Source organism: Lucilia cuprina, chromosome 2, assembly GCF_022045245.1.
Source record: "Lucilia cuprina isolate Lc7/37 chromosome 2, ASM2204524v1, whole genome shotgun sequence".
NCBI classification, from domain to species: domain Eukaryota; kingdom Metazoa; phylum Arthropoda; class Insecta; order Diptera; family Calliphoridae; genus Lucilia; species Lucilia cuprina.
Genome location: NC_060950.1, coordinates 14,886,380 through 14,898,675, shown reverse-complemented (window position 1 = coordinate 14,898,675; position 12,296 = coordinate 14,886,380). Strand labels below are relative to the sequence as shown.

At 31.0% G+C, this 12,296-nt stretch overlaps 1 protein-coding gene across 1 annotated transcript in view; it reads left to right on the top strand.

The window, feature by feature from the left end:
- LOC124419326 (probable G-protein coupled receptor 158) overlaps positions 1–8,448 on the top strand; it is a gene marked incomplete at its 5' end in the record, with an annotated part of 11,377 nt that extends 2,929 nt beyond the window's left edge. The window contains one exon of the mRNA XM_046948151.1: positions 8,188–8,448. Coding sequence (XP_046804107.1) covers positions 8,188–8,448 — 261 coding nt within the window. The remainder of the gene's footprint in view (positions 1–8,187) is intronic.
- Between the last annotated feature and the right edge of the window lie 3,848 nt (positions 8,449–12,296).

The window sequence follows — 12,296 nt, the reverse complement described above, 5'->3', positions numbered from 1 at the left end:
GAACTGAACTAGAACTGAACTAGAACTGAACTAGAACTGAACTAGAACTGAACTAGAACTGAACTAGAACTGAACTAGAACTGAATTAGAACTGAACTAGAATTGAACATGAAAATCTTACTATTTAGTTGTTAAACTTAAGGTAGCTTAATTTTAATTCTTTACGATTCAAGACAATCTAATATAATAGAAAAAAATCATAAAAAATCAAACATAAATGCTAAACTGCCAAAGAAAACATAATTTCGGAAAAAGGTTTTCTTAGCTTAAAAAAATAAGGAGGAAAAAATAGAAAACAATTAAATGAATGGTTTTTATGCTCTTTATGGGACTAGTCCATTCATTCCAATTTGTGTGAACGAACATTATAGAATATAACAAATGTTATCCTTGATATCAACATCCATTTCATACAAACAAACAAACATACATATGTACGTACATACATAGTGTTTAATTTACACTTGAGTGCATTTTGTTGTGGTTTCTTTATATACTCCAAGAATATATACAAGATACATGTAACTACATATACATATATATTATAACTGTATATACAAATATCTAAGTATTAACATACATATGAATTTGTAGTTTAGTATTCATTTAAGTATGTATGTATGTATTTTATAAAGTACTTAATTTATATGTATGTATGTATGTATGTATAAAAGTTTATAAAGAAACAGATTTAGAATTGTCATTTTATACAAATTCTACATAAAAGCTGTTATTAAAGGAAACGTTAATAAGGAAATTTACTTGCCAAAAGAAGAGTTGTCTTGTCCTTTTTTTGTTGTTTTCTTTTTCTATTATTAATACTATTACTTTATTTATGCAAATATTGACCTGAAACAGTTTTCTGCTTAACCTTCATGTCAAGTCAAGTTAAGAGGTTGGAGTGAAATTTCGTAACACATTGTGTTCTCATTGATTAAAAAATCCTTATGAAAAGGACTACGAAAATTAAAAACGTTTAATGAAGCTTGTAGAGTTGTACTTGACATATTCTTTTGTTTTAAAATGAAAAAAGGTAACGAACAGAGTTTTCCTTTGGTAAAAACACAATTCAATTAAAATATAGAAATTACTCAAATTTTTATTATTTTCTTTACAGATTATTTCAAATTGGAAGCCATCTTTCAATTAAACCGGAAATAAAATATAACTAAAAGAGATTTACAATATATAGAACAGAACTAGAACAGTATTAGAACAGAACTAAAATAGAACTAGAACTGAACTAGAACTAAACTAGAACTGAACTAGAACAGAACTAGAACAGAACTACAAAAGAACTAGAACAGAACTAGAACAAAACTAGAACAGAACTAGAACAGAACTAGAACAGAACTAGAACAGAACTAGAACAGAACTAGAACAGAACTAGAACAGAACTAGAACAGAACTAGAACAGAACTAGAAGAGAACTAGAACAGAACTAGAACAGAACTAGAACAGAACTAGAACAGAACTAGAACAGAACTAGAACAGAACTAGAACAGAACTAGAACAGAACTAGAACAGAACTAGAACAGAACTAGAACAGAACTAGAACAGAACTAGAACAGAACTAGAACAGAACTAGAACAGAACTAGAACAGAACTAGAACAGAAATAGAACAGAACTAGAACAGAACTAGAACAGAATTGGAACAGAACTAGAACAGAACTGGAACAGAGCTAGAAAAGAACTAGAACAGAACTAGTACAGAACTAGAACAGAACTAGAACAGAACTAGAACAGAACTAGAACAGAACTAGAACAGAACTAGAACAGAACTAGAACAGAACTAGAACAGAACTAGAACAGAATAAGAAGAAATCAAAGACTTAACCGACTATTTAAAATCATGCAAATGTTAATCCATTTTACGATTTGTGTTAATAAGAGTTTACATATTTATTTTGTTTATTTTTGTTAAGGATTTTTTCGTCTCACAAGAATTGTGAATGATAACAAAATAAATCTCAAGATTATGAAATAAATATTTAATTTATTTAATTAATATTAAGATGATTTTGATGCCATATTAAAACACAAACATCAAGGGTCATTTATCAATCTTTGAAAAGGTTTGTTTAAAAACCTGATACGCATTAAATATTTAAGATTATTCACTTAATTACACCTGTCTATAATGTTTACCATGAATTTCGGTAGAAATATTATTAGTCAAATTTAATTATAATAAGATTTTTAGAGGCCTATGTAAGAAAATAAGAAATAATTTTTAATTAAGTATGATATTAAAATCTTACATTTATTTACAAACTTATGTGGGCCCAGCCTAATGTACACACTTTTGTAACTTTCTTAGAAACTACATACATGTTTAAGTATGTACATTGTTTGTCTATTAATATAATGTTAAAAATATACATTTCATTTTCTTAACGTATCGGAACATGTGTCTGTCTATCCATCAAATTGCTAGTTACTTTTAAACACAATCAGATGAAATTTTACAATGTTTCTGTTAGAAATTTTATGTTAAAACAATTGAACCAATTTGAAAAAATTTAACAAAATTTAAAATGCTTATTTTGGTAAAAGAAACTTAAAATTCTTTATGAAATAAAATTCCCAATATTCGATTTTGCTTTTTCTTCAGCATGCAGAGTACTTGTTTCTGCAATTATTTTTCTGTCTTATTCTTGTTTGGTCTCAATGTAGTAACCTTGTGTCCCTTTAAAATTATATATAATATAATTTGTCATAAATAACGACAACTTGGACTTGTTGATTTCAATACATACAATACATACACCCATACAACTATATTTTCACAATATTTGTCCATCAGAAGATCATAACGCATTACTTAACAATTACAACAGTTACAACAATAACAATGTCCATAGACAATGAAAGCACTTTCATATATTGGAATGGATATACAAACAGTAATGTACATAATATTAGGGTAACTTTTATTGTTATTTTTTTATTGCAAAAAATCTTAATTAAATCAAAAATGTAATTCATATTATACATGAAATACAACTAGAACTGAACTAGAACTGAACCAGAACTGAACTACAATTGAACTACAACTGAACTAGAACTGAACTAGAACTGAACTACAACTGAACTACAAATGAACTATAACTGAACTAGAACTGAACTAGAACTGAACTAGAACTGAACTAGAACTGAACTAGAACTGAACTAGAACTAAACTAGAACTGAACTAGAACTGAACTAGAACTGAACTAGAACTGAACTAGAACTGAACTAGAACTGAACTAGAACTGAACTAGAACTGAACTGAACTGAACTGAACTGAACTAGAACTGAACTACAACTGAACTACAACTGAACTAAACTTGAAATGATATTGAACTCAACTAGATTTCAACTAGAATTTTCCAAAGTTATTATTCAAACTTTGGAAATTTTGCAAGTTATTAAAAAAAATGTGCCCTAATGTAATTACAATAACCCAGCAAATAAAAATTAAAATAAGTATTAAATAAAATTTGTAAATTTTAAACAAACCTTAAAAAAATATTGACAAAAAATCTAAAATGATGGAAATACCGAAAACCTTGCCTTTCGAGAAGTGTTTGAAATTCAACCAATTTTCAAATTAATTTTTCAATCTTTGTTGTTTGCTGGATTGGTAGGATTGCATTCATTCTGTTCCAGTTAAAGAATAATACCTACAATCTTTTCAATTTTTATTACAACAGAAGACAATAACAACTACAACACAATACAAAATAATGTCAATATCCATTGAATAACAATAAAAAAATGTATTTATGTATGTATTCGTGAGAGTGTTTTTCTTTTTTTTTTTTTTTTGTTAAATTAAACTATTATTTTCTTGAATTTTAATATTTAAAAGAAACACAAACACACATACACAAATAGCAAAAGTATGAATTGAATAAGAAAAGAAAACATCATAATATCAATTGAATTGTATAAGCATACATAAACAACAATAACAACAAGTAAGAATATATAAACCTCAATAAAAACAGCAACAACATTTACTGTTAAATCAATTTATTGCATAAAATTGATTTTATAATCGAAATATTGCATTTCATTTTAATCCGACAAAAAAAAAGAGTAAAAATTATGAAATGTGAAAAACATGGTTAAACATGAATTGACTTGTTCATTTTTTTCTATATATAGAGAAAAATTGCAGTATTTAATATAGAATATTATTATATTATAATAGACTAAATTATAATTGGATTTAAATGCTACAAGAATACCATTCAAATGGTATATACTATATAATGGTATTATAATGTTATACATGACATTATAATAAAACAAGTAAGAATACTGTGTCGAATCTTATATATCCTTCACCATGGTGTGTTAAACAAAACTTAAATTCATGTTTCTACATCCAATATTATAAAAAATAAAAAAAGAGTACCTTTAAAAACGAAAAAGTACCCAAGTTTCCTTTTACGGGTTCCCACCTAATTCAGGCTCTACGTATACAATTCAAAAACAAAAAAATACCAAACAGTTCTTACGAAATTCTACATACTTAGTTTCGTGTTTCTAGGTTCAATATTATAAAAAATTCAAAAAGTACCTTTTGCAGAACGAAAAAGTATCAAAAAATCTTCATTGATTTTTTCTCGTCTAATCCGAGTACTCTTTAAAAAAAACGAAAAAGTACTAAAAAGTTCCCTTTTATGAGTTCCCACCTAATTCAGACTCTACATACTTAATTTCATATTTCTATGTTCAATATTAGAAAAAATTAAAAAAAGTACCTTTTAAAAACAAAAAAATTACCAAAAAGTTCACTTTTTCCGGTTCTCACCTAATTCCGACTCTACATACTTAATTTAATGGTTCTAGGTACAATATTGTAGAAAATTCAAAAACTACCTTTTAAAGAACGAAAAAGTTGCAAAAAATCACCCTTGAATTGTTCTCGTCTAATCTTAATTTCATGTTTCAGGGTTTATTATTATAGAAAACTCAAAAAGTACCTTTTGAAAAACGAAAAAGTACCATAAAGATCCCTTTTAATTGTACTTACCTAATTCCGAATCTACATATAATATATAATATATAATAATAAATAATATTAAAAAAGTACATTTTGAAAAACGAAAAGGTACTAAAAGTTCCTTTTATGAGTTCTCACCTAATTCAGACTCTACATACTTCATTTTATATTTCTCGATTCAATAGTAGAGAAAATTCAAAAAGTACCTTTTAAAAACAAAAATAAGTACCAAAAAGTTAACTTTTTCCGGTTCTCACCTAATTCATGTTTCTAGGTTCAATATTATAGAAATTTAAAAAATACCTTTTCAAAAACAAAAAAATACCAAAAAGTTCCCTTTTATGGCTTCTAACTTAAGCCAGGCTCGACATACTTAATTTCATGTTTCTAGCCAATAACAACACACTACTACTGCTCTCGCTCTGCTGTTCTCGCTCTGCCTTGTTTTTATCAACTAGAGTACAATAACAAAATTTACCGTATGATTATGTATTTTGTTTTTGTTTTTTGCACTTTCTGTTTGAGCATGAATAAAAAAATCTCAATTTTTTATGAAATTTTCAGAGGTTGTCTCGGAATTTGGCTTATATCTACGACCTTTCTGATTTTAAATAGCGATCTTCCCGAATGCATATCTAATAGAATTATTAAAGATTCAGATTTCGCCGATATCTGGGGTCCTCTAAAAACTGGTTTCAACAAACATACAGTTTGACAGACGGACATGGCTTAATCGACTCCGCTATATATAAGGATTCAAAATATATATATTTCATAGGGTCGGAAAGTTATATTATAGATATTACAAACGGAATGAGAAACTTATATATACCCTTCTCACGCACCCACCCCCCACATGTTACCTTGGTGAAGTCTCCACCTTGGTGTTATAGCAATCGCGAGGTATAAAGAAGTTGCCAATACCTCTAGTCTGGCCGGGATTAAAAAATTGGTTGCATAGATTGAAAAACCAGTCAGACCAGAGCACTGCATAATTTGGTACTACGGGTGGCCAGTTGCTCGTAGGACTATGTCCTGTCTGGTCAGTTGAATATGAGGTTCCTTCGGGATCCACGTAGTGGCTGTGGTTTAAACCCAAATTCGCGGGAAAAGTAAGTGGCGGTTAAAAGACTGATGTAAGGTAAAGTCAATATTTCTGGATAAGTTCGGTGCTGTTGCCGAGAATTACAGACATCCCGCAGTCGAGTGACTGTGGGATTAAGCGTTAGAAATGAGTTGGTATTAATTGCATATGGTACGGGATGAATGTGTGGTACGGCGGTCCTTACCCACCCGTCTACCTATAATAAATGTGTCGTATGTTTTTCTCTTATGAATGTGTCGTATGAATGAGATATGTTTTAGGTTGTATGATGATGAATGAAAGGTATCATATACAAATGATACCATTGAATTTTCCTTCCTTGTCCCGATATGTCCAGAGTATACTCTGTTCATACCAGACTTACCACAGTGTGTCCCTGTGAGTAAGAACAATGTCTTCGGCTTATTGATGGATTCGTACTTCGGTCCACCGGTTACGTCTCTAGGTGCTATTGCTGAATCAACAGAGGCCATCCAATGGCCAGAGATTAGATAGCTCGAGTATTTCAGCAAAGTGCTTGTACATAGTCCGGTCAAATCCAATGTAAAAAATTGTTACCTGAGTTCTTCATTGAAGGATAAAGGGGCGATGGTAAGCCGCTGTAGGGCTTCATAAAACTCTCGACATTCATACCCTTCTCACGAAGGTGAGAAAGTAAAAATAATATAATTTCAGTAAATAAATAGTAGATTATTTGGATTATAATGTTAAAGAATGCTTTATGTATAAAACACAAATATCGTAAAAACTAACTCATGGTCATACTTTTTATTGTACAAATATATGTATATATATTTTGTTCGATTTTCATAAGATGCTTGGAAAATATGTATTTTTATCTCAATCTGTCATTCTGCATTTGACTATTTTGCCTTTTAGCCATTTTATGGAATTATTAAACGTTCTCTGAGGCTTTAACCACAAAGTTTTATGTGCAAAAAGAATGTTATATTTTTGTTATCACAGATTAAAGAGAAAATTCATTTTATGTGGTTTAACGTTTGCTTTTTTTTCTCACTCTCTCTCTCGCTATCTCTTATTCCCCTAACATTTCAATAAAATAAAAGATTGATGAAGAATATTAAATTTTTTTAATTCGATTTGGTTTTTTAATATTTTTCAATAAATACTACAAAAATGCAATGTAAAACTATTTTAGAAATAAGAATTTTATTGCAAACAATTTTATTAATATTAATAATAACTTTTATACTACACAGGTTATGAGACACTTCTTTTAATAAAATTTTAAAAGTTTTAAACTTTTACAACTCGAGTAGAAAATTAAAGTATAACATTTCTTAAAACATATATAAGACACAAATCCATTAAACGCACATGTCTTATTCCCAGCCTTAAACTTTCAACCTCAAATTCATTCAATAAAATTAACTCTCCTTGGGAATCTATGCTAGTAAAACTTTAAAGCTTAAATTTATTCAACACTTTTTCAAAGACAAACAAAAAACGATAGTTGACTTATAAAAAATTCATTACACGTAATAACAAGGACATTAACAAAAATAAAAAAAAATACCAAAGAAGTTGATATCTATGCTCATAATAGCTGAAAAACAGCCTAAACTAAAATGGAATTCCTGGCAATAACACATCACAATAAACATAAAAAAATGCTCATAAATCTGCACAAAAAAAAATAAGAAATGTCTTTAAACAGAAACACACCCTCCCTCTTCAATATAAATAATTTTAAGTTGGGGAGAGCAACAATATTAGAGGTTCCCTAAAGGAAGTTCTCGGGACATATATGCCATTGTTCCCAACACGTCGAAAGGCATGATATACCAACATGCAAACCCACCCCTTTCTGAGATTTAGAATGCGATAAACTCTCTGAAAAATGATAAATCACTAAGACACTGCCGTAACAGCGCAGATCATCCGTCCCATAATAGATGACTTTTGGAACACCTTTATTGGTGTTCCAAAAGTCCAGTTACGAACTGAAGGAAGAAAAGAGTTTTAACAGCCTGTAAAATCTGGAGAGGCATAACTCTCCTTAGCATGGTGAATAAGGTAATTGCGAACATACTAAACACTCGCCTGGCAGAGACTCTCTCGCAGAACAATCGCAAGGAACAAGCTGGTTTCCGTCTCAACAAATCTGGCATTGACCAGAACAGTTTGCGGATAATTACGGAACAATCGGTCGAATGGTGTTCACCCCTATACCTTGTGCTCATCGATTTTGAGAAGGCATTCGACACCTTACATCACAGTGCCATTTGGAATGGTCTTCGCTGTGGCCTATACAAGAATGCTACCTGCCGCATATTATATGAGTTCGCCAAGGGTGCCTACTATATCCTCTGCTATACAACGTAGTAATTAATAGAATTATGGCGAAGGTAACATCAATACCAAGAGGCATTAGATGGCGCATAAACGGTCGTCTCGAAGATCTGGACTACGCAGACGACATATGCCTACTAGCACACAAATTTTTTGACATGCATTCAAAATTGAACAAAATGAAAGTGAAGCAGCACATTCCATGTGGTCTCATGATAAACATTCCTAAAACCAAGGCCATGAGGATCAATGCAACCAACTTGAACAATTTCACGCTAAAACAACAACATATAGAAAACGTCCATTCATTCTGCTACTTGGACAGCATAATAACTACGAACGGAGGCTCTTAAGGAAGATGTGGAAACTTGCATAAACAAAGCCCGACAGGCATAGGAGCAACTCAACCATGTATTCAATTCACACCACACATCCAGGCGCACTAAGTTGGTCATATTCAGCAGCTGTGTGTAACCAGTTGCCTTGTATGGATGTGAATCATGGAACTCAGCACGTTGTAATATCAAAGCAATGCAAGTCTTAATCAACCTTTGCCTATGCCGATTTCTGAAAATATTTTGGCCAAATACTATCAGCTCAAACCGCACAGACACCAGTTGAACATGATAGAAGAAAACGAAAATGGCGTTGGATTGGGCACGCTTTGCGAACAACACAATCCGACATCACAAGATACGCAATAGACTGGAAGCCACAGAAAAGGCAGTCCAAGTCACACATGTCGTACAGACATGCGACATGTGTGATTGGGCGTTGGATTGGCCACGCTCTGCAAAGAACACAATCCGACATCACTAGATACACAATAGACTGGAGCCGCAGAAAAGGCCGTCCAAGTCACACATGGCGCAGACAATTAGACATAGAGATAATAAAGGCCAACAAGTCGCGGAGCGAGTTAAAGAATGCGGCGACAAATAAACAAGAATGAAACGCAATCGTTGAGGCGCTATACGATACTTTATAATCGTATTATAATGTTTTATAAAACATTATAATGAAATTATAATGATATAAAGTACATTAAATTATAATACCATAGGAGACATTATTATCATATTATAATGCTTTATAAAACATTATAATGGGATTATAACGTCATAAAATCCTTAAAAATGGAATTATATTGATATATAGGTATTATAATACGATTATAACACTGTAAAATTTAGAATTGTAATAAAGATTACATTATAATGGATTTATAGAATTGTAAAGTATTTAATAATAAAGTTATAATGATATAAAGAACATTATAATACGATTATAATGATATAAACCTTTCTTATTATTTATTTTACATTAAGCATTATAATATAATTATAATATATCCCATAATACAATTTAATTATAAATAAATCTAAAACCCTATAATTCTATTATAAAATCTTCAGGAATTCTTTAAATTCTAATATTTAAAAAGAAACCAAATCAATGAATTAAGAAACCCTGCCCTATATCAATAAAATAAAAATACCTAAACATACTTTCGCAAATAACACACAGTCATCGTTATCAGCGTACGAGTGTGAGATTGTGAAGAAGTTTAGTATTACATTACGTGAAGTATAATGTTTAATGTAAACTTTCTTAACTTGTTGGTTATTGAAATATTAATATGATGAAGAAAAATAAAATTCAATTCAATAAATTCCATAAGAAACTTTAATACACACATAAAGGCATATGCTGGTAAATAAGTAAATATTATTAAATTATGTAGGAAGATATCGGGTGTTATTTAGTAAATCTTAAGGAAATAGAAGACAAAGGAAATAAACATAAATTATAAATTTTGTTAATAGTACGTGGAAAAATTTAATGAAATGTTTACTGATTAAAAACTACATACATACTTATGTATATTTAAATATGTACAATATATTGTAAGTCAAGATGTTCTCTAATTTAATTTTCTTAACTGTCACCCTTAGAACTAGTATAGCAGGAAAGTTTGGGCGAAATAGAGGCTGATTCTGCTTGATAATGAGGCCATCATTATAAAGTAACCAAAAAGTGGCGAATTGAAAGATTGTAACAACTGTTTTTGACTCTATATATGTACAAAGCTTCTGCAGTCAACTCTTCCAATCCAAATGAGATAAAAGAGACAGCAGGCGATTAAGGAATATCTTCCGAAATTCTACGGACTGTCATCTAAAACCATACATCACATCCGACTGAGCGAAATAGAGATTGATTCTGCTTGATAAAAGTGGCGAATTGAAAGATTCTTGACATTATATACACATTTTAGGCTGTCAACTCTTCCAATCCTAATGAGATAAAGAAGACAGTAGGCGATAAAGGAATATCTTTCGAAATTCTATGGACTGTCATCGAAACCACAGCAAAATATCAACAACCACACATCACATCCGTTTGGGCGAAATAGAGATAGATTCTGCATGATAAAGAGGGCATCATTGTAAAGTTACCAAAAAAAAGTGGCGAATTGAAAGATTGTAACAACTGTTTTCACTCCATATACAAAGCTTCGGCAGTCAATTCTTCCAATCCCAATGAGATAAAGAAGACAACATCCTATTAAGAAATGTCTTCCGAAATTCTATGGACTGTCATCAAAACCACAGCAGAACATCTACAACCACACATCACATCCACCTGGTCGTAATAGAAATTGATTCTGCTTGGTAAAGAGGGCATCATTCTAAAGTTACCAAAAAGTGGCGAATTGAAAGATTGTAACAAAGGTTTTTTACTTCATATACAAAATTTCGGCAGTCAACGCTTCCAATTCTAATGGGATAAAGGAGATAGAATGCGAATAAGGAATATCTTCCGAAATTCTACGGATTGTTATCGAAACCACAGCAGAATATCAACAACCACACATCACATCCGTCTGGGCGAAATAGATATTGATTCTGCTTGATAAAGAGAGCATTAGTGTAAAGAAACCAAAAACTGGCGAATTGAAAGATTTTGACAACTGTTTTCGACTCCATGTACAAAATTTCGATAGTTAACTCCTCCGATTCCGAGATAAAGAAGATAGCAGGTGAGAAAGGAATATCTTCCGAAATTCTAGGGACTGTCATCGAAACCACGTCAGAATAACTAAAAAAACCATCACTCTTGACGAAATAGAATCTGATTCTGCTTAAAAAAGAGGGCATCATTGTAAAGTTACCAAAAAAAGTGGCGAATTGAAAGATTGTAACAACTGCAAGATTATCAGACTGTTTTATGGCTAAGCTAAGGAGCTGTTAAGACCAGGCCAATACTTAAAGCATTATAATAAAACATTTTATAGAATGATGTACTTGCCGACATCTACTGTTCATAGACTTTAAGAAAGCATTCTATACTGTAGAACGGGAGATCTTTTCGGATCCATCATCGACATAAATACCTGTCGATCCAAGAATAATTGGATACGCACGACACCCCTCTTAAAAGTTTAACAATTTTAATGTTCACCGACAGTCTGATTATTTTACGCCCTCCAACAGTTAAGACATTACCTCACCTTGTGCTATAACAAAAACAAGTAAGATGCATGTTAATCAACTATAACCACGCGTTGTATGCGGCAACGCGTTATTCGCTTATGTCAAAAAAAGTTGAAATAGTGTATTTTCATTTAACAATTTACACGCTGTAGTTTGTAAAAGGTGTAATACACGGTTGTCAAATCTTACAACGTTGTCAGTAAAATGTTCAGAAAATTTCAAATAATCGTCTGAACTTACAATTTTTCTTTTACAACGTTGTCAGAAAAAGCTTTATCGAAAATATTGCAAGACAAAATTTGTAAGTTGACAGCGTTGACAACGTTGTAAGATCTTACAACCCTGTATACATAGCATAACGCGTCTACCGCGAAAAGTTCAACA